General features: G+C 51.9%; 1 protein-coding gene across 13 annotated transcripts in view; it reads right to left on the bottom strand.

The window, feature by feature from the left end:
- The window catches only part of Pnpla7 (patatin like phospholipase domain containing 7), a 69,367-nt gene that overhangs the window by 30,877 nt on the left and 19,021 nt on the right, over nucleotides 1-19,469 (bottom strand). For 9 of the 13 annotated variants that reach the window (XM_046465391.2, XM_058585866.1, XM_058585865.1 and 6 more), the window contains 11 exons: nucleotides 19,234-19,314; nucleotides 18,125-18,251; nucleotides 16,805-16,885; nucleotides 16,577-16,717; nucleotides 11,187-11,284; nucleotides 10,857-11,003; nucleotides 7,681-7,758; nucleotides 6,745-6,950; nucleotides 4,018-4,149; nucleotides 3,237-3,360; nucleotides 1,762-1,875 (listed from right to left, as the gene is read on the bottom strand). In XM_046465391.2, coding sequence (XP_046321347.1) covers nucleotides 1,762-1,875; nucleotides 3,237-3,360; nucleotides 4,018-4,149; nucleotides 6,745-6,950; nucleotides 7,681-7,758; nucleotides 10,857-11,003; nucleotides 11,187-11,284; nucleotides 16,577-16,717; nucleotides 16,805-16,885; nucleotides 18,125-18,251; nucleotides 19,234-19,314 — 1,329 coding nt within the window. The remainder of the gene's footprint in view (nucleotides 1-1,761; nucleotides 1,876-3,236; nucleotides 3,361-4,017; nucleotides 4,150-6,744; nucleotides 6,951-7,680; nucleotides 7,759-10,856; nucleotides 11,004-11,186; nucleotides 11,285-16,576; nucleotides 16,718-16,804; nucleotides 16,886-18,124; nucleotides 18,252-19,233; nucleotides 19,315-19,469) is intronic. The other 4 variants (XM_058585868.1, XM_058585875.1, XM_058585867.1 and 1 more) reach the window with 3 other exon arrangements.

The raw sequence follows: 19,469 nt of genomic DNA, 5'->3' as shown, positions 1-19,469 counted from the left end.
GTGCATGCGAGGCAAGCACTCTGCCAACTGAGCTATATCTCCAGACCTTAAAAAAGATTATTTCTGTATCAAGTGACAAAGGCTCAAAACAGGCCAATAAGTCTGTGAACGGGTTTCAGCATCTTCAGTTACTGGGAGATGCGAATCCATACCACAGTGAACACCCACTTTACGCCCACATTGTGCGGGTGTGGCATGGACAGCAAGGCTCGGGCCCCACCACACAGGCTGCAAAGCACACAGCAGCAGTGGAGAGCTGTCTGCAGTTCCCCAACACACACCTCCACTGTGACCCAGCAGTTCCTCAAGAGAAAGAGAGCATTGTCCCCACTGACTCTCACCACCACTGTGTGGGGCTGGGCTTAGCTCAAACTGGAAACATCCAACATCTCTCAGTTGAAGAAGGGACCAGTGGGGTGCACAGTGCAGAAGCCATACAGAAGGCTGTGCTCTGTGCTAGGTCACATGCAGGAGATCCTGGGACGATTTTTGAGGGCGAGTGCAGGGGGCTGATGGAAGCACCTCACCAAGGGGCTTCCTGTGGTGGAAGGCTGAGGGCCCTTCTCCATGAACAAGACACAGCCCAAGGGGAGAGCCCACCATTATGAAGGGGATGCTGCTATAGACCAGGGAAGAGGCACTGGGGTTCTCAGGACTGCATGGACCCCTGCCAGCTTACACACTCTCAGGGGCTGCTGAGGCTCAGCTTGGCCACAGAAGACGAAGGCAACCCAGCAGTGTGCAGCCTAGGTGTGGGCAAGAGCAAAAGCAGACAGCCATGGCCTACTGTGAGGAGCAGCAAGGCCAGAAGGCCAGAGACAAGGAGATGGGGAATGCCATGGACCCACGGGAGTGGTTGTGAGTATATTCAGGCCACCAGGGAGCAGTCACAGAGGAGTCAGCCAGTGGCCAAGGCAGCCTGCTGTCTCTGGCTTGGGACCCCAGTTGCGCATGGGGTACAACAGGGTTGCATGGCCATGCTGACAGGAGTCACCATCCAGGATAGCAGTGACCACCCTCTTCCGTGGATGGGCCATCAGTTCATCCTGACTGGCCAATGCTTACTCATCCTTAAATGGACAACTATAGTATCCCTGGTCATGGTTGCTGCCTGAGGCCCCTGGGGATTCAAGTCCAGGTCACTATATAAGCTACCATCTGGCAGGAGTACCAGTTGGGAATAGGGCAGACAGGACCCTCTGGTAAGCCCCAGGTGAGGGAGAGGCCCTGGCTTGGGCAGGTGGGGTGGCCCGGGGCGAGGCCCTAGGAAGTGGAGGGCCACACCCTCCCTGCCTTACCATTTGCTCTGGAATGGACAGACTGACTTGGCACATACTTCATAGCTGGTTGAAGATCACAGATCTAAATGTAGCTTCTCAGTGGCCAGGCACCTAGTACTCCCTTGCTACTGCCTCTGGTCAACTCTGAATCTGAGGTCAGGTTCTCTCCATGTCTGATATCCTCATGACTCACATATAGGGAAGACAACCAGAACAAGCAGCTATGACACCTCCCTGAGGTGCAGCACAAGTGCCCTCACTATGCTGCAGGGCTGTGGGGCTGCAAACTCTACCTACCCTCTCCAAGCCCCACCCCACCTGCCCAAAGCTGCCTGGTGAGAGCCCCAGCCCCACAGACATGCCTTCCTATCACTTTCCTCATGCCATCCCACCTGCTGCTCCAGGTCAGATCTGTCTGCACTTGATTAAATAATCATCTGGCCTCAAGGCAAATGCAACAGGGGCCCTGTACCACCTTTACCTGTGGATATCTGCGCTTGATAGATGTCAGGGCTCCTGCAGGCAGCTTGGCCAGTTCTGAGTCCCGAACAGCATGCACCGTGGTTGCCCTGGCCTGATGGGTCAGCGTCTCCACCTGAGGAAGAGGAGCCAGGTACTGAAGCCACACTGCTCAGGCCTACCTGGAGCCTAGCCCAGTGTAAGTGGTGCTCATGTGGACAGCAGCCCATGAGAGAGACATGTAGCCACAGGGTGCTGGAACCAGGGAGGAGACAAAATGGCCTCACCAAGCCTCCAGTGAGCTCTCACAGGTTCTGCTGCCAGAACCACAGGCATGTGCCGGAAGCCAGCAGCCCAAGGGCACTGGAACAGGTCTTAGGCACTAGCTGGGGTCATAGTCTGGCAAAGGGTAGTCAGCACACTCCCTCAGAAATGAACAGCTGTGGCTGTAGCTTGTCTAGCATGTGTGAGGCACTGGGTTTGATCCTCAACACCACCTAAAAATAAATAAATAAGGGGCTAGGGATAAAGCTCAGTTGGTAGAGTGCTTGCCTTGCATGCACAAGGCCCTGGATTCAATCCCCAGTGCTAATCAATCAATCAATAAAAGGTACTATGTCCATCTATAACCAAAAAAAGAAAGAAAGAAAGAAAAAGAAAGAAATGAACACCTTTGGAGAGGAACCATATCCCTAGGAGGAGGCCATAAGGTATGCCCCTTAGAGCGTATAGAGCCTGCTGCCAGGCATGACAGTTCCTTTGCGGCATCTTGTCAGGCACACCAACTTTCACCTGAGAAATGGCAGCTGGGCTGCATGAGGCACAGCCCCCGCAAGGCTAGTGTCAGCTGAGCAAGAGGAAGCCCTGGACTCTGATGTGGGAGATGTACTGCCCAGGCAGAGTTCAGAGAGGTGGCTAGGAGCTTCATGGGCATAGGGTTGCACAGCAGGAATCAGGCATTGGCCCACATCCTCCAAGCCACCTTTTGCCTTAAGACCCTGCAGCACATGCCTCTGGGCTTCCCTGACCACTGGTTTAAAACCTAAAAAAAACCCCAGAAGCCCCAAGCTGTAAGAAGCCTGGCCTGGTCCACTCTCCTTCTAGAGACCCAGAAGCTCACTGCTGCAGCAGCCTAGGGCTGGCCAGCAGCAGTTCAGGATGAAGAGACCTGCCTGCGCCAGGTGGCCCTGAAAGGCCTGAATGAGTTCTTAGTCACTCTTAATAGAAACCTTTGGGAGGTGACTCAGAGGTCACAACTCACCCCCCAGGGCTCCAGTACCAGCTGGGAAGCAAGTGAGAACCCCAAACCAGGGAGCAGTACTCTGAGACACCCAGAAGGCAGAAGCATACCACAAATGTGATCCCAGAGAGCCAGGGCTCAGAGCCAACCAGCTATGGGGAGCATTGCCCTCCTGTAGCTGCTTCAGGGGCTCCTCCTGCACAGGGTATCAACCAGGCCAATCCAGAGTCTCAAATGCAGGGGAGCCCAGCACCTACCACACCAATGAGGTCTCCACGGCCATACTCCCCTGCCAGGCGCTTTTTCCCATCATCCTTGCAGATGACAGAGCGCAGTCGACCACTCAGGACGATGTATGTGCAGTCAGACTTATCTCCCTGCCTGCAGAGACACAGAGGCCCTGGAGGTCCGCAGCCTGCCACTCTTAGCTGCTTCCAGGCCCAGCTTCCCAAAAGCCAAATGGACCCCAGGGTTGCAAAAAAATTAAATAACACAGTCTTCTCAGGAAAGTTTTTTGTTTTGGAAAATATAGTTATTTTTTCATTAAAAAATATTTGCGTTAACACACGAATTCACTATTAGGTCTAAATATTTTTTGTTTCCTTACTTTACATTTTAAACCCCACAGAAGTTGAGAGCAATAACCCAGGTTTGTCTGAGACCAGGGCGAGTGGGGGGTTGTCTATGGTGGATTCCAGGGCAGCCTAGAGAGGCTCGCAGAGGACCCGAGAGAAGTCAGCCACAGCACCCCGAGCCACAGGCTGTGTGCAGTTTTAAAGAACATGGGCTCATGTATAGCCTGGAAAGTCATCCAGGAGGAATATGCTGTGCCTGGGGAGCCCAGGATGCCCGCCCGTGACACACCTGTGAAAGGCACATCTGTGGGTACCTGGAGGGTGAGTACCTGCAGTGTGCAGTCTCCTCAGGAAGCAAGCTGGGGCTATTAGGCATCACTTCCAGTACAAACAAGAGGGACACCCATAGGAAAAGGAAGATGCCTAAGAACCTCCCTGTACACAGCAGACCTTCAGGCCTCACCTGTATATGGCACGCCCAGCCTCTACCTCCATCCAGTCCAGCGCGAAATCAATCTGCCGCACGAAGGACGACATCCTCTTCACTACAGTGTGTGCCACGGCCAGGACAACTGACGGCTGCTTCCGCATGATCCTGCCAGGTAGCCATGGTCACTCTCTTACTCCCATTGCCCCACCTCTCTGTCCTACCCCATTCCACCAACTCCACCATCCACACAGTGCTTGAGAGAAGGCAGCCACAGCCCCATCCAACACCCAGGAGCCTGAGGCCCACTGGAGGTGGTAAGTTTCTGAGGATGGGGCAGGAGCTGGCCCTGTGCCACAACTGAGTAGGTATCTGCCAGAGCAACACACTGTGTGGGCTCAGCCACCTGCAGGGCAAGCGGCCCCTCCTACGTGGGTGCAGGGTGGAAGGAGGAGCCAATATAGGAAGCATCATCTACTGGGTGGCTGTGTTGGGCAGATTAGGGAGGTCAGGGTAGCAGTAGGGGTGTCCTGGTGGCTCCAGAGAGTGGTGTTCAGCTCATGGGCTACGGTTGCCTGCACTGAGAGGGGACATGCCTGGGCAGAGCTGTCGCTTGCCAAGACTCAGAACAGGAACCTGCCTTGCACATCAGATGGCAGGAGCCCCTTCCACATCCCAGGGAGATTGCAAGACATTTGCATCTGCTCCCAGGGTTGGATGAAGCCCAGTGATGGGGCTTCCACCCTGCAGGATGGGAGCTGACTGCATCAGGGGTTCTCGTTCCATGCAGACACGCACATACAAACACACGGGCACACACACAAAGAAATACACAAAGGGCCACAGACAGACACACAGGCACAGCAGGGTCAGGCTGGGTCTCTGCCCAGGCCCTGGATTTCCTTCCCAAGCCTCTTCCCAAGGTAGGCAGGGGACAGGGGCAGTAGGCTGGGAGTCTGCATGTCTAAGACAAACAAATATATACACTTCAGGAGGAAGCCACTGTGGGGAGTGTTCTGAATAACCCACATCTTCCAGTCCTGAAGCAGGGGTCTCTGACCAATTACTACATTTCATGATGACTTGGGCATTGTCCAGCTTGGATAGTAAAGGCGGGTCTTCAGGTGTAGGTGTCGTCCCTAGGTTTGAGTTACATTCACCTGGTCCCTTGTAACCCTGCCCCTTCTGGCCTTTTTTGGATGGAACTTTCTAAAGAACAAGAGTCCCCCCAATAAAAGCCCACTTCTGAACGTGTTCACTCTCTCTCGCCAGCCTCTCGTGACTTTCTCTTGCGCTCCATTTTGGGGACCCTGAGGCTGAGAGCAGAGGAGTTGTCCTGAAGCTTGTGTAAAGGTAACTTGTGTCTGTGTTTTATTTGGTGTCCCTGAAAATTCACATGAGCAATCTTAAGTTCAATTGCCTGCGCGGATCGGGGGCAGCAAGCTACCCAACTGGCTGGCTAGAGGGACTTGTGCAGGTTTCTACCTCTCTGAGCCTCAATTTCCCTATCTGTAAAATGAAGACACAGAACCAGGGTCCCACACCAGGGCGTGTAGGCCAGACCTGGGAACCAACTGCCCACCAACTGCTCAGGCAGGTGCTGTCTTGCTTGGCCAAAGCCACCACCTCCGGCACAGTGGGGACCACTGCTCTGGAAACATACTTGGCTGAGACTTGGTTTTTAAGCTGCTGGGCTTCCACTGATCTTAGGACCCCTGACATCTCCTTTTCCACCTGATCATCTGGCCAAAGAGATCTAGGATCATAGCAGGCATCTGCAGATGGGGAGACAGAAGTCTCCCAGAAGTGTACACAAGAAGGTAGCTGCTGATGGGCTGGGGTTGTGGCTCAGAGGTACAGCACTCACCTAGCATCTTTGAGGCACTGGGTTCCATCCTCAGCACCACATATAAATAAATAAAATTAAGGTACTGTATCTATCTACAACCAAAAAATATTAAAAAAAAAAAGGTCACTGCTGGTTAGAGACAATGGGTGTCATGGACCCTGAGGGACCAAAACCCCAGCAAGGCAGAAATGAAAATAGTTGTTTTTTGTGTGTGTGTTTTTGGTTTATTTTTTGTTTTCAGTGCTGGGGATACAACACAGGGCCTTTAGCATGCTAGGCAAGCACCCTACCAATAAGCTCCAGCCTTTTAAAACTTTTGATCTTGAGATGGTCTCATTAAGTTGCCTAGGCTGGCCTCAAACTTGCTATATCCTCCTGCCTCAGCCTCTTGAGTAGCTGGGATTACAGTTGTGTACCACCATATCCAGCATGAAATATGGTGGGACCCCCAGAAGAAAGCGGCCTCCCTGCCAGACAGCCCTTCCGATGACTTGGCTAGTAAGGGACATGATGCAGGACTCCCAGGCAGTCTGAGGACATCACTAGGTCTGGAGCACAGAATGCTGATCAGGTGGGCAAGGTGTCCAGCCTGGTGCCTGCACAACACAACCCACTCTTTCCCTTGGCCCTCTCTCTGTAGCCAAAACTGGTCTAAGCATGAGCAGGCAAAAGCAGCAGCACAAAAGGCAGTGGGGTCAGCACCACAGGCAGAGAAGACAGCACACAGCAGTTTCCGCAGGCTGGTAAGGTGCTCTTGGCACCTACACATGCAACCACCCAGCATGGCAGCAGCTCCAAGAACTCACGAAGGACGACCAGCAAGCCTGCCCTGCACAGTCCTCAGGGGCAGAGGGCCCAGAGGCAGATGAGTGAGCAGGAGGGAGGGGGAACAGTGGGGTGCAGGGATTACTCACTCATAGAAGTGGGCCTTGGAGATGGACAAGAAGCTGCAATCCCTGTTGGCCCTGATGGTGAACATAAGGGGCTCTCCTGTGAGCACTGCCAGCTGGCCCACCATCTCCCCAGGGTGCGTGAGGAACAGGCAGGTATCCTCCTGGCTGTCAATCTTCTGCTGGTACACGTGCAGCAGCCCCGAGACCACAAACAAGGTGTTGACATCCTGGTAAAACCAGAGGGGGCCGGAGCTTCAGAGAGATGCAGGGCAGGGTCTGGGAGGCCCAAGGACCCAGGGCCCAGGGCCCAGGGGGGGCTCCTCTGGGGTTGGCCCCAAGGACCCAGGGCCCAGGGGAGGCTCCTCTGGGGTTGGCCAAGCCCCAGGAAGCTGCATAAGGGTGCTTCTCTGTCTGGTGCTGCCTCGCATCATCTGTGGACCAAGCTAGCCCTGGGCCCATGCCCCACGAGGAACTTCCAGCAGTGCTGATTTTATTGTTTAGATGGGTCACAGGAAACCTAGCTTTTGGGGTTGCAGATGCATGTACCTTCCCTCCTGTTGTCTTTCCACTTACTGCTCCACATGTGTCAGCCCAATTTTCCTACAGAAGTGGAGATGCAACCTCTCCCTGTAAAACCTGAGGTGGGCAAGTACAGCCCTCCTCAGTAGCCCGTGTGGGCCAACACCTGGCCCCTCCCACCTCTGTCACAGGCACTTGTCACACCCATTTTGGTCCAACAAACCACTGAGATCTAATCCCAGCTCCTCTGCATCCAGCAAGGGGCTCTTCCCAAATCTGCTCTCCCTTCCCCCATCTGAGTAGGAGGTTGCCCCCGGGCTCTGGGCTACCCAAGGATAGCTGGTAGTGGTCCAGTGCTGGATGCCGCCCAGTCCAGCCTCTCTCCTCCATGCTCCATCTAGTGCTGGGCAATCCTCACAACAAACCCCCTGGGCTCACCTGGTCTCCCTGTCTTGACACCACGGTGCCTGCAGGGACATGGAGAAACTCTACCCGGCCATCTAATAGGGATGGGTCCTAAAAAACACAACAGGTTTCAAGGGGCATGCAGAGGCTCTCAAGTGAAGGCACTAAGGATGGGGCCATGCAGTGCAGGCCAGAGGTAGCCATCCACTCGGCTACTCCAGACAAAACGCTCCTCCAAGACTCCACTAGCACAAACTCAACAGACACATGAGCATTTTGCAGAAAGGATCAGAGGAAGACAGCAGAAAGTAAAGGAATGGAGACCAGTGTTTTTGTGGATTTCTAGAGAGAGAATTTTATCTCAGTAAGAAAGTGCGATCAATTTCATAAAGATCACTGGCATAAAAGATAATGGAGGAGTGTCCTTCCATACTTACTTCAAGCCCACCTCTGCAGTAAAAACCAGTAAACTGCCAGGTATGGTGGCATGCACTTGTAGCCCCAGCTACTCAGGAGGCTGAGATAGGAGGATCATTTGTACCCACAAATCCAGACCAGCTCCAGCAAAGTAAGACCCAAACTCAAAAACAAAATGCAAAAACAAACCAACAACTACAGAACGTAATTAACTGAGTGAGGCCACTTCCCCATACCACCTGCAGAGGCTAACTCCCACAGAGGACATGTCGATCAGTGCCTAGAATCTCTATAGCCTCCAGGTGACGGGGAAGGGTCTAGAGTGCCTAGGAGCCCACAGGACAGGCCTTCAGCAATACAGGCAGAGGTTGGGGAGGTCTGAAGACTCCATATCCACAGTCTCAGTGAACAAAAGTAAAAAGAAAGCTTATCGGTTGCCTTTAGGTAACAGGGGCTACATCACTAACCTCACCCTCCAGTGGGTGGGGACTGCAGCTTGGCACTGGAGCATGCGCTCAGCATAGGCAAGTCTCAGGATTTGATCCCAGTACCACAAAAACCCACAAATTTAAAAATCAAGCCTGCAAAGCCAGTGAAGCGTCCTTCCCTGTGCCTCAAAGACTGCTAACTTCCCCACAAAGAAAGATCTGACATCACAGGCCTCCTGAAGGAAAGCAGGACATCTGCTACATGATTTCCCCAAGGCCAGGAGGACAGGAGGAAAGGAACCTAAGCAGCCCAAGACCAGCCAGAAGGCCAGGCTGCGAGCCCCGGCTCAGATGCAGGCTTGGTGCCTGGAGCCTTCCCTGAACCTTGGAGTATACAGGAGGAGCAGTAGCCCTAAACTGAAGGCCAGACAGGGAGGGAGTCCACCAGGACCAAGGGACAGGTCAGCCAGCCCGGGGACTCTACTGTCCTCATAGCATATACCAGACGGCTGGAAATCTGGACTCTGCCCTAGTGACTGAAGGTGTTAAGGATCACTGCTGTGTGTACAGGAGGGATGACGACTCTGTGGTTATGTGCAAAACAGCTGGTCTTTCAGGACAATCCTTGAAGTCTTCAGAACCTGCTGGGCATATGGGAGGGGCACAGGCCAAAGCAGATGGCCACGCAGGGACAATAGGCCAGTCCCACAGCTCTATGTACCAAGTAGTCTCTAAAAGTGAGCCCAACAAGAAAGAGGGCCCCAAGCAAGGACTAGTGGGGACTGGAGAAAACAGAAGAGACTCGGAGAAAACAGAAGGGACTGACATACAGCGACATTACCCGACACAAAGCCAAATCTGAAATGCAGCGTGGGCTAGACTAAACACTATGATAGTGGAAGCAGACTTTTCTTAAATGTAGAAACTCTAGAACTACAGAAAATAATGAAATTTTAAAACTCAACGCATAGCTTTAAGATCACTTAGACACTGCAAGAAGAGACTTAGTGAACTTAAATGAATACATTTACATATTAAAAAGACTTTGTTAAAAATAGAAAATATAGAAGAGAGGCCAACTCAAAGGAGATGAAAGAGAAGAGAATATCTTCTCCAGGCTCCGCCGTGAGGAGTCTCTGTGGGCAGCTTTTCTTGCTTTCTTTCTTTTTTGCAGTGCTGGAGATGGAACCCAGGGCCTCAAGAGTTCTAGGCAGGTACTCTACCATGGGCTGCCCCCCAGGCCACTGACAGCTTTTGAAAGGGACTCAGACACAGACTGAATAAACCCAATGAGGTTCACACAAGCTCCATAAAAAGAAATCAGACCAAGCTCTATCACAGTGAAACTGGGAAGACAAGGACAAAGAGATCATGGAGGGGAGAAGCAGATCATGGAATTCTTCGTCCCACTCTCTCCCCCTCTGAGCACAACCCCAGTAGGCCTTCAGGATTGATGCAAAGGGCATCTCACCACAGCCATGCCAAGCATGCTTCAGGCCTGGGTTCAATCCTTAGCACCAAAAGATGCAGGAGGCAACAGAGGAACCCTGAGCCCTCTCCCTCTGAGCAGAGCCCACCACCAGAGGATGCAGCAGCAAGCTCCAGCAGACAGGGAGAGCTCCTGTTCTCTCCTCCCTCAGCTTCCAAGGTTGGCCCAAATGCAGAGCCAGAAGGGATGCCGTGTTGAACCATGGGTGCAGGGGGCCAAACTCAAGGAAAACCCCCACTCTGAGCAGACAACCAGGAAAGAGCCCAGAGGCACAGAGGGAGGAGGCTTCCCTCCCCTTTCTCCTGATGCCCGCCCTGCAGAGCAAACCATACAGTGCAGGTGACAGGCGCAGGAGGAAGCAAAAGAGCAGGCTTTCACTGGCAGGCTCTAATCCTAGCCCTTCCTTGCATTGACATGAAAATTAACTCTACCACATTAAAACCTAGGAAGGCAAAATAAGTAAGTAAACCTTTTAGGCAACAATATAGAAAAGGGTTTATGATGTCAGATGAGGAAGCGTTTCATAAAAAAGGCACAAAAAGCTAAAGCATAAAGGCCACAGTGGAGGACTCCCACACCGCCCCACTGAGCCGCACACTAGAGCAGGCAGCCACTGGGGGGAACTGGAGCTGGGGAGGGGCAGGGCGGCAGCAGGGGCTGGCTCGGGCTGCTCAGAGCCAGCATGTCCATAAGGTGATTCTGTGGGTCCTTATGAAGGACACCCATAGGCATGACCCCTGCCCAGGGAGGGGAGTGCTACAGGCAAGAGGATCTGCAGCCCCCAACGCAGCCTGAGGGGCCTGTATCCCCAGGAGGGAGGCAGGAAGCAGGCGCTGTGTGGGCAAGGACTGGCCACCACCCTAAGCTGCACTCACGTCCAGCTTCATCAGGGTGAGCAGGTCCTCCTTGGCTGCTCGGAAGATAGCGTCCGTCTTCCCGCTGGAGCCATGTGGGTCCCAGCGACACTCTGAGTAGTGGAGGAGAGAAGAGGGAACCTCTGCACCCATCGTGTTTTTCTTGGACTTAAGAAGAACAAAGAGATCAGCCATCAGAAGAGATGTGATGGGGAAAAGTGCATGAGGGATTAGCTTGGTGGCCCACCACAGAGTCTGGTGACACCAGAGAAAGGACACCTTGGAGAACCAGGACATGTGCCAGTGAGCAAGCCCCAGGCGAAGGGTGAGAAAGGAGAGGCAGGGACCTACCTTGCTGGCCATGGAGTTCCCAGGAAGGTCTGAGTGCAGCCAGACCCTGGCACGGTCACAAGTCATCCCCAGGTCTGAGGTCGCCCCATTGTGGCCCCCTACAAAGAGGGGAGATTCAGCTCACAGCTTACCCTTCCCCCATGTACAAACATGTTTTGGGAGGCAGAGGGCACCCTGAACATCTACAGCACACACCTGGCAGCAAGTCTCAGACCTCTCAAGGGCAGGGTCACTCTGCCCATGGTCTTCTCATGACTGCCCTGGTCCATGTTGTGTTGCTGAAATAGAGCATCTGAGGCTGGTACTTTATAAAACAAAGGAGCTCATCCAGCTCACAGTTTTGGAAGCTGGGAGTCCAAGATCAGACAGCCCCATGTGCTCAGCCTCTAGTGAGGGCTCCCTTGCTGTGTCACAGCACAGCAGAGCAGCAGACAGCACCAAAGCTGTGGGTGGAAGGGACCAAGTGTGTGGGTGATCTTGCTCTACACAATCTATATTTTTTTTATTGTAGATGGACACACACCTTTGTGTGTGTGTGTGTGTGTGTGTACACGTGTACCAGGGAAGAACTCAGGGACACTCAACCACCGAACCTCATCCCTGTCCCTATTTTGTTATTTAGAGACAGAGTCTCATTGAGTTGCTTAGTGAGACTCGCCATTGCTGAGGCTGGCTTTGCACTCACGCGATCTTCCTGTCTCGGCTTCCCAAGCTGCTGGGATTACAGGCGTGTGCCACTGCACATGGCAATACTTTTTTTTTTTTTTTTTTGCAGTGCTGGGGATTGAACCCAGGGCCTTGTGCATGAGAGGCAAGCACTCTACCAACTGAGCTATGTCCCAAGCCCTCTTTATTTTATTTATTAATTTTTATGTGGTGCTAAGGATCAAACCCAGGGCCTCACATGTGCTAGGCAAGCGCTCTACTACAGAGCCACAACCCCAGCCCCCCCAAGCCTGTTCCTCAAGACCCAAGCGACTCCCATCATACAGCTTTGATCTATTCATGAGCATGCAGCCCCTGCCCAAGCAGCTCCCAGCAGGCCCCATCTTCTTCTTTTCTTTTTTCAGTACTGGGGATCCATGGCCAGGCAAGCACTCTACCACTAAGCTACATCCCTAGCCCTAAGGTTCTGCCTCTTAAAGTTTCTACCACCTCAACGCAGCCACACTGGAGATCAAGATTCTAGCACAAGGACCTCTGGGGGCCACACCACATTTGAAACACAGCAATGGTCCACAATCACCATTTAGACACTACTGCATACCCAGTCAGCAGACCTCTAGATCATATCTCTGGATTCTGTCAAAGCATGTGAGCTCTGGATCACACACCCTTCTAGGTTTCAATCCGCCCACACCTGTGAGCTGTGCATGTATGTGACTTATATAGGCTGCAGTGCCCTTGTCCAACAGCTAGAATTTACAATACCCACTCCTTGGGATTGTTTTAAGACTTGCACAATGCTGGGTGCAGTGGCACACGCCTATAATCCCGGCGACTTGGGAGGCTGAGGCAGGAGGATCGAAAGTTCAAAGCCAGCCTTGGCAACTTAAGGAGGCCCAAAGCAACTTAGTGAGACCTTGTCTCAAAATAAAAAACAAAAAGGGCTGGGGAGGTGGCTCAGAGTTGAGTGCCCCTGGGTTCAATCCTCAGTGCCACAAACAAACAAACAAACAAGACTTGTACCTCATATGCCCAGCATCTCACGTGAGCAGGAGGATATAAACGAGGTTCAAATGCAGTGAGTCAGGGACAGGCAGCACAGGGATATCCACAACACACCTCCAGGGAAGGCACTAGGCACCTGAAGGCACCCTGCACCCCGTTCACAGGTGACTCTGGCAGCCAAACCAGAGTGTGGACTTGCACACTCCATGAGGAATGCAGGCTGTGGGAAGTGGGTGGGTAGGCCTTTCTTGGCCCCATGATGGACACCATATGTGGGGGCAAGTCAGTCAGAATCACAGAGCTGCACCCAAATTCTGTGTGCCCCGGTGCGTGCTGCTCATGCCTAGTAAAGTGCTAACCTAAAACACAACCCCAAACCCAGGTGTGCTGACAAGAGCCCACTGTGCTGGCCAGGGGCACTGACTTTCTAGGAAGGTGAGAAGCACTTGGCTTCTTCACTGATGGCAGCCATATAAGTGCATGCCAGGCTGCAGCGACACACTTTTGTCTTTCTGTAAAGTACGTGGCTAAGAAGTGACCTTGAAGAGCCTACAGTTACAGTCACTGATCCCAGGAAGCAGGCATCCAGCCAGGTGCTGTGGCCACGTCCGGGACCTAGCACCTCAGGAGAATGAGGCAGGTGGGTCACACGCTTGAGGCCAGCCTGGGCACCTTAGTGAGATCCTGTCTCCAAAAAAATAGGGGGTGGAAGTGTTGCTTAGTGGTTAGAGCACTTGCCTAGAGTGCATGAGGCCCTGGGTTCAATTTATAAGCACCACAAAAAGGGAAAAAGAAAGAAATAAGAAAGTCTTCAGACTATATAGAAACTGTGAATGGTGTGAATACTGAGTTTTAAAACAAAAGCTGACGAATGCCATAAATTCAGAAAAACTGAATCAGAAGTTTCCACAGCCACCCCAAGATGGCACTTCAGAGCCTGAACCCTGTGCTTTCCAGGGTGCTCCTCTGAAAGTGAGAGGTCCCTGCGCTGATGGAACCAGGGGAGATGATCCAAAGGAGAAGCCCTCCAGCTGTGCAGGCCCTCTGCGAAGGCCCAGGCCTTGCAGTGGGTCCACACTGAGGTTGAGGATGACACCCGAGAGCAGCCATGTCTTCACATAGCCCTCCCTGTGCCAAAGGAACGCAGTACAGTGGGAGTGGAAATGCACACCATCAGACTGTTAAGACCTGAAGATGGGGGCCTGCAAGCTGTTCCTGGTACAGTCACACCTGTGCAGCCACTTCCTTTTAAAAGCAATGAGGTTTTTACATGTTTAAATAGCACAGTGGTTAATCAACACTATTTTTTCCATGCTGAGATATTGTGCATTCACAGTATTAATTTATTACACCATTCTATCACACAAAACAATATAATGTGCTCCATTTTACAATCCTTTTGTTTTTATAATATTAATTATAATTAACTAGCCAAGGTATTATGATACCAATATCAATTTTAGCTGGGTGGGTGGCACACACCCATAATCGCATTGACTTGTGAGACTGAGGCAGAAGGATCACAAGTTTCAGGCCAGCCTCAGAAACTTAGCAAGACCCTCAGTAATTTAGTAATACCCAGTCTCAAAATTAAAACTAAAAAAAGGACTTGGGATGTAACTCAATGGGAAAGTGGCCCTGGGTACAAACCCCAGCACCAAAACCAAACAAATACATACACACACACACACACACACACACGTGCACACGCAAATGTGCATACACACAAAAATAAATAAAGTTAAACATACTCCAAGTGATAAAATATGTGAATACATTAGATTCATAAAACTAAAATACTGACTTCAACAGATATACTTATGGATTGGATAATTTGTATTCAAATTTCATTACATGGTAATTCAAATGTTTCTATCAGTCAAGCTCTTTAAAATGTGGTGGATCAACTAGAAAGCCATGCAGAAAAAGATGTACCTGCAGCTCTCCAAAGAACAAATTCAAGGTAGAAAGAGGCCCTCAGCTGACACTCTGCGAGTGCTGAAGACTAGAACACAGGGGAGGTGGGAAGAGGCCCTCAGCCCACACCCTGTTATTGCTGAATGGCAGTTTACAGTGGCTGATGTTTCTTTATCTTGCTTCACAGGAGAGTTCAGTTTGTGAAATTTCATTAAATTATCCACTTAGGATATTTACATTCTGTAAGTATATTACACAACCATAACAATCAATGAGAATTAAAAAATGACTTAGTGATAAAACTCTTAAGTGTACTAATAAATAGTACATAGTAGATAAGTTAAAAATAGATCCACGCAATAACATATCCAGGTCAGGGAACTCAGAGTCAGGTCCAACAGCTGCCTGGGGCTGGGCAGTTAAAGGAAGTAGCTGCCAGGGAGGTCCTGGCTGGATGGTGGGAACGCCTGGGTAGGTAGCCAAAGGTAAGAATGGTGACCAAGGCACAGATTGTGAATATGCTGAAACCACTGGGCTGCCCACTCTTAAGGTGGGCTTTGTAGCATGTGAACTACATCTCAATAAAACTGTGACCTAAAACCATGCAGATTCTGAAACCTAACTCCTAAAGCGAGATCACCAAAACACCAGAGAGCATGAAAGATTGATTCTCTGGTGGTGTTGGGTGCATTGTGTGGGGTGAAGAAAGGAGCTTCCTCTATATACACATGGCTCACATTCCAAGAGTGAACTACAGATGAAGAAGCACCTTGATGTGGAGCTGACAGAAGAAGAAATATATGACCAGGAAGCAGCAAGGAGTAAGACCCTAAACACAAATCGCAAGGTGTCAAATGGCTGGTTTTCAGTATAGGAGATTCCTGGTGAGTAGAGGGCCCCATGGCTCAGTTTTCTGAGGGAGGGAGAGAGAAGGTCTTTGCAAACATCTAGAGTGAGGTGGGATCTGAACCACAGCACACAAAGAACCACAACATCCACACACCAGCTGCAGAAGCCAGGGGACAAAGGGCTCTGGAGCTCCAGCCATCAGCTCTTAAGAGGGAATCCTGACAGCCTTCAGATCAACCAGGAGGCCCCAAGGTTGCCAATTAACCACAAATGACCAACAGCAAACATGGAGGTGATGCAAGTGAGTCTGTGGTAGGAGTGGGAGGGGCTGCATGCTAGGTGTGGGCTAGGTGGACTTGTGGCAGCAGAATGGGAAGTTGTGCACCTCCGTGTGGGCATGTGCCAGCAGGCAGAGGCTCCAGCAAGGCTTCCATGGGGGATATGTGGCAGCAGGAGTGAAGAGTGAGAAGAGAGCACCTTGTGTCCATGCTGGCCATGGGGACAGTGAGGACTGCCCTGAGATCCAATAAGCCCAGCAAAGGAGAGACTGAGGTGGGAGGACAGGCAACAGCAAGCGCAGGAGACTACAGGCTCTGTGCTGTAAAAAAAACAAGAACCCAGGAAACACAGAGAGCATGTGGGTTTGTGGTGGGAACATCAGCAGAGCCTGCTACCAAGGAAGGGGCCAGTAGGAGTGGCAGAAGAGGGAAGCAGGCAGATGCAGGGACCCCACTGTGTAGGCACTGTGTACAGGAGCTAGATGCCTAATCCTGCAGTGACAATGCAGGCACAGGCCCCATGGGGCCATTAGGCTCTTGTCCATCTATAAACAGCACCAAGTTCAGGGTGCCCACCTCCTCAGGCTATACAGGAAAACACAAGGTGCAGGGCAGCATGGACGATCCCTCTGATACACAGAGCAATGCTGACAGCACAATGGCAGAGTCCTTTACCTGGTGGGCCTGGAAGAGCAGAATCTCTTGCCTGGGACTGCCCAAGCTTTTCTGAGACCTCCTCATGGACAGAAGGCAAAGGGACAGAGTAACTCCTCTTCAGCAAATGCCCAGAGGCTGCTGGACAGCTGCCCCCTTGATCTGCAGGGGAGATAGATATAAGCCAACTGCAGTCTCCACATGTCCTAGTGTCCAGCTCTTGAAGGGCTCAGGGTGCAGGGTCCCTACTGCAGTGCACGGCCCAGGCATGGCCCTCCTCAGCACCTGTGCACCTGCAGACAAACTTCCAGGCCACCTCACCATCTGCACCTGCCAGGGGAGTGACAAGAAAATGCTGGCCTCAGATTGGTCCTGCTGGGCTCCCCCAATCCCATGTCCTTCTTTGCCAACCACTGTGAGGGTCTCCTGAACTGACTGTCCCTACTGCTGCCTGAGTTCTAATGGAGCTGCTGCTTTCCCTTTGCTGTGGCCCCTGAGCACACCTGGGGTGAATCTTGGCTGCAGTGCTACAGCAAAGCTCCCAGCCTTGCAGTCTGCCTCAGCCTGTTTTGCAGAGGGCTATGACCCTCACCACCTTGGTCTCTGCAAAGGCCTCACTCAGGACTGCTACCCTGCACCAAGCACCTTCAGGAGGATGAGTCCCAAGGCTTTTGCTTCATAATGACCAACAGTACAGGAGAGATAAGTGCTACTCAGGAACAAAGACTTAATGAACACCTATTCCAAAACACATTTCTGGGGAAAGGTAAGTGGGCTGGAGCTAGGTCTTGGCCTTGCCCAAGGAAGATCAGCTGGTAGCAGGGCCAGGCCTTGGACTTTCAGGGTCTCTGCAGCATATGAGAGGGAGCCTTTGCATTCCAGCCCACATTCACCCCAAATATGTTTGAATTCAACAGACTTTTGTTAGCTACTGGAAACCCTTTTGAGAATATGATGATTTATAAAAATACAAAGAGCATACCCCCTCACTGTCAAGGTGGCTCTATGGTAACACCATAGCATAGGTCACCTATAGGTGTCCCACACAGTACAGGCCTCACTGGACAATTTAGTCCCCAGATTCAACCTACTCTTAAGCCAGAGCACAAGGCTGTGAACTTGCTCTGCATATAAAGCTTCCCCTGGGAAACTCCTTTACAGGGAAACCTAGAGGAACAATAAAGGAATGAGAGACAAGAGACCTGGGTGCAGGGGAAGAGACCTGGGCACAGGGCAGGAGACCTGGGAATAGGCAAGGAGACCCAGGTGTAGAGAAGGAGACCTGGGTACAGGGAAGGAGACCTGGGTGCAGGGCAGGAGACCTAGGTGCAGGGGAGGATACATGGGCAAAGGGAAGGAGATCTGGGCACAGGGGAGAAGACCTGGGTGCAGAGGAAGAGACCTGGGTGCAGGGAAGGAGATCTGGGAATAGGGGAGTAGACCTGGGTGCAGAGGAGGAGGAGACCTGGGTATTCATGAGGTAACTGGGCATGTGAGAATCTAGGCAGTGGAAGAGAGAAACCCTTGGCCTTCAAGGTGAGAGCCCCTCTCCATGGATGGGGACCATACCTGAGGTGCAAGGATCTTGGGGCTGTACAGGTTTCTCAAGACGCTCCTCTGTGCCACAAAACACCTGCCTTTTGGTCCGTCCAGAAGCCACACTGGCTACAGACACAAGAGGGATGGCCTGGCTCTCCTAGGGCATGAGAAGGAATATCAGCAGTACTCAGTCCCCACAGGCATTCCACTGAAAGGACCCTGAAGGACATGTTGGCACATCCCAGTACTGGGTGGGCTGTTACTTGGAGTCTAGACATGCCCAAAGGCTGGTTCTATAAGGCAGTGGCAGTTCAGCCTGCTCTCCTTTTAGGCTCTGCCTTTGACATAAGTCAAAATCATAGCCCAGAAACTGTAATGCTCTTCACGAAGAGGAAAAATACAAAACCCAAAAGGGTATTCCCTAAAACACCAGTAACTGAAGATGACAAACCCTAAAAAATCATTGGGACTAGGGAGGACACCCAGATGACATGAGAATAGTAACAATGCACATATACTGAGCCCTTAATACCGGAAATTCTGGGGACTTCACAGTACCTTCTGAGTGTCCTTTGCCCTCTAGGTTCTGGTGTTGTTCTAACATTTGGGGAAAGAGCAAGGAATGCAGCTCACAAGAGCTCTACCAGGTGGAAACTAGTCTTGCCCCTTCTCACGGAATAAGTGTCTGACCAGGGTCATATGAGGATGTGGGCGAGCCTTGTGCTCCTAGCAATGCTTGGTTCCCTCCAAACCCATCCCAGCTAAGTATCAGTTAAGGGCAGGACACAGAGCCAGGGGCTAGCAAGAGTGGCCTGGGGGACAAGTGCAGAAGGAACGACAGCTCAGCAGACAGCCTCTGTGCCCTGGGCAGGTTTGCAGTTGTAGAAAGGGAGAGAGGAAAGCCTCTACCCAGGCTCAGTGCCAGGCGAGATGAGCTCCAGATCTGAGAAGGAGCCCAGCTGCACCCCAGGTCCTAATAAATGTTCCTGACTCCCAGGAATCAACCCGGTGCATTGCTATAGGCCTGAAGCAGAAAGGCAAGCCCAACACATCATCAGTCCCAAACTCCAAAGCTGAGGACCTGAACTGGCATGGCCACGGCTGTGCTGATGTGTCTTCTGCAGGCACTGTGTACTCACGGGATTGAACAGCTCTGTGGTCAGGCCCAGGTAGTTGTGCAGAGCCAGGAATGTCACCCTCTGCAGCCGCACCATAATGATCTGCAGTGAGAGGGTGGGGGAGTGAGCAGCCACAGGCTGGAGGCTGGCCCAAGCTGACACACCTGACCTCCCAGGACCCGACCCCCTCCCCCAGCCAGCCCGCTGGCCATAGGAGGCTCTTATGGGAAATGGGGTGGAGGGGCACACAGGATTTG

This window comes from Marmota monax, unplaced genomic scaffold, assembly GCF_021218885.2.
Source record: "Marmota monax isolate L192 unplaced genomic scaffold, Marmota_monax_Labrador192_F-V1.1 WCK01_AAM20220418_F8-fsc00167, whole genome shotgun sequence".
In the NCBI taxonomy this organism is placed as follows: domain Eukaryota; kingdom Metazoa; phylum Chordata; class Mammalia; order Rodentia; family Sciuridae; genus Marmota; species Marmota monax.
Note: the sequence above shows the minus strand (reverse complement) of the source record. Positions and strands in the feature narration are given on the sequence as shown.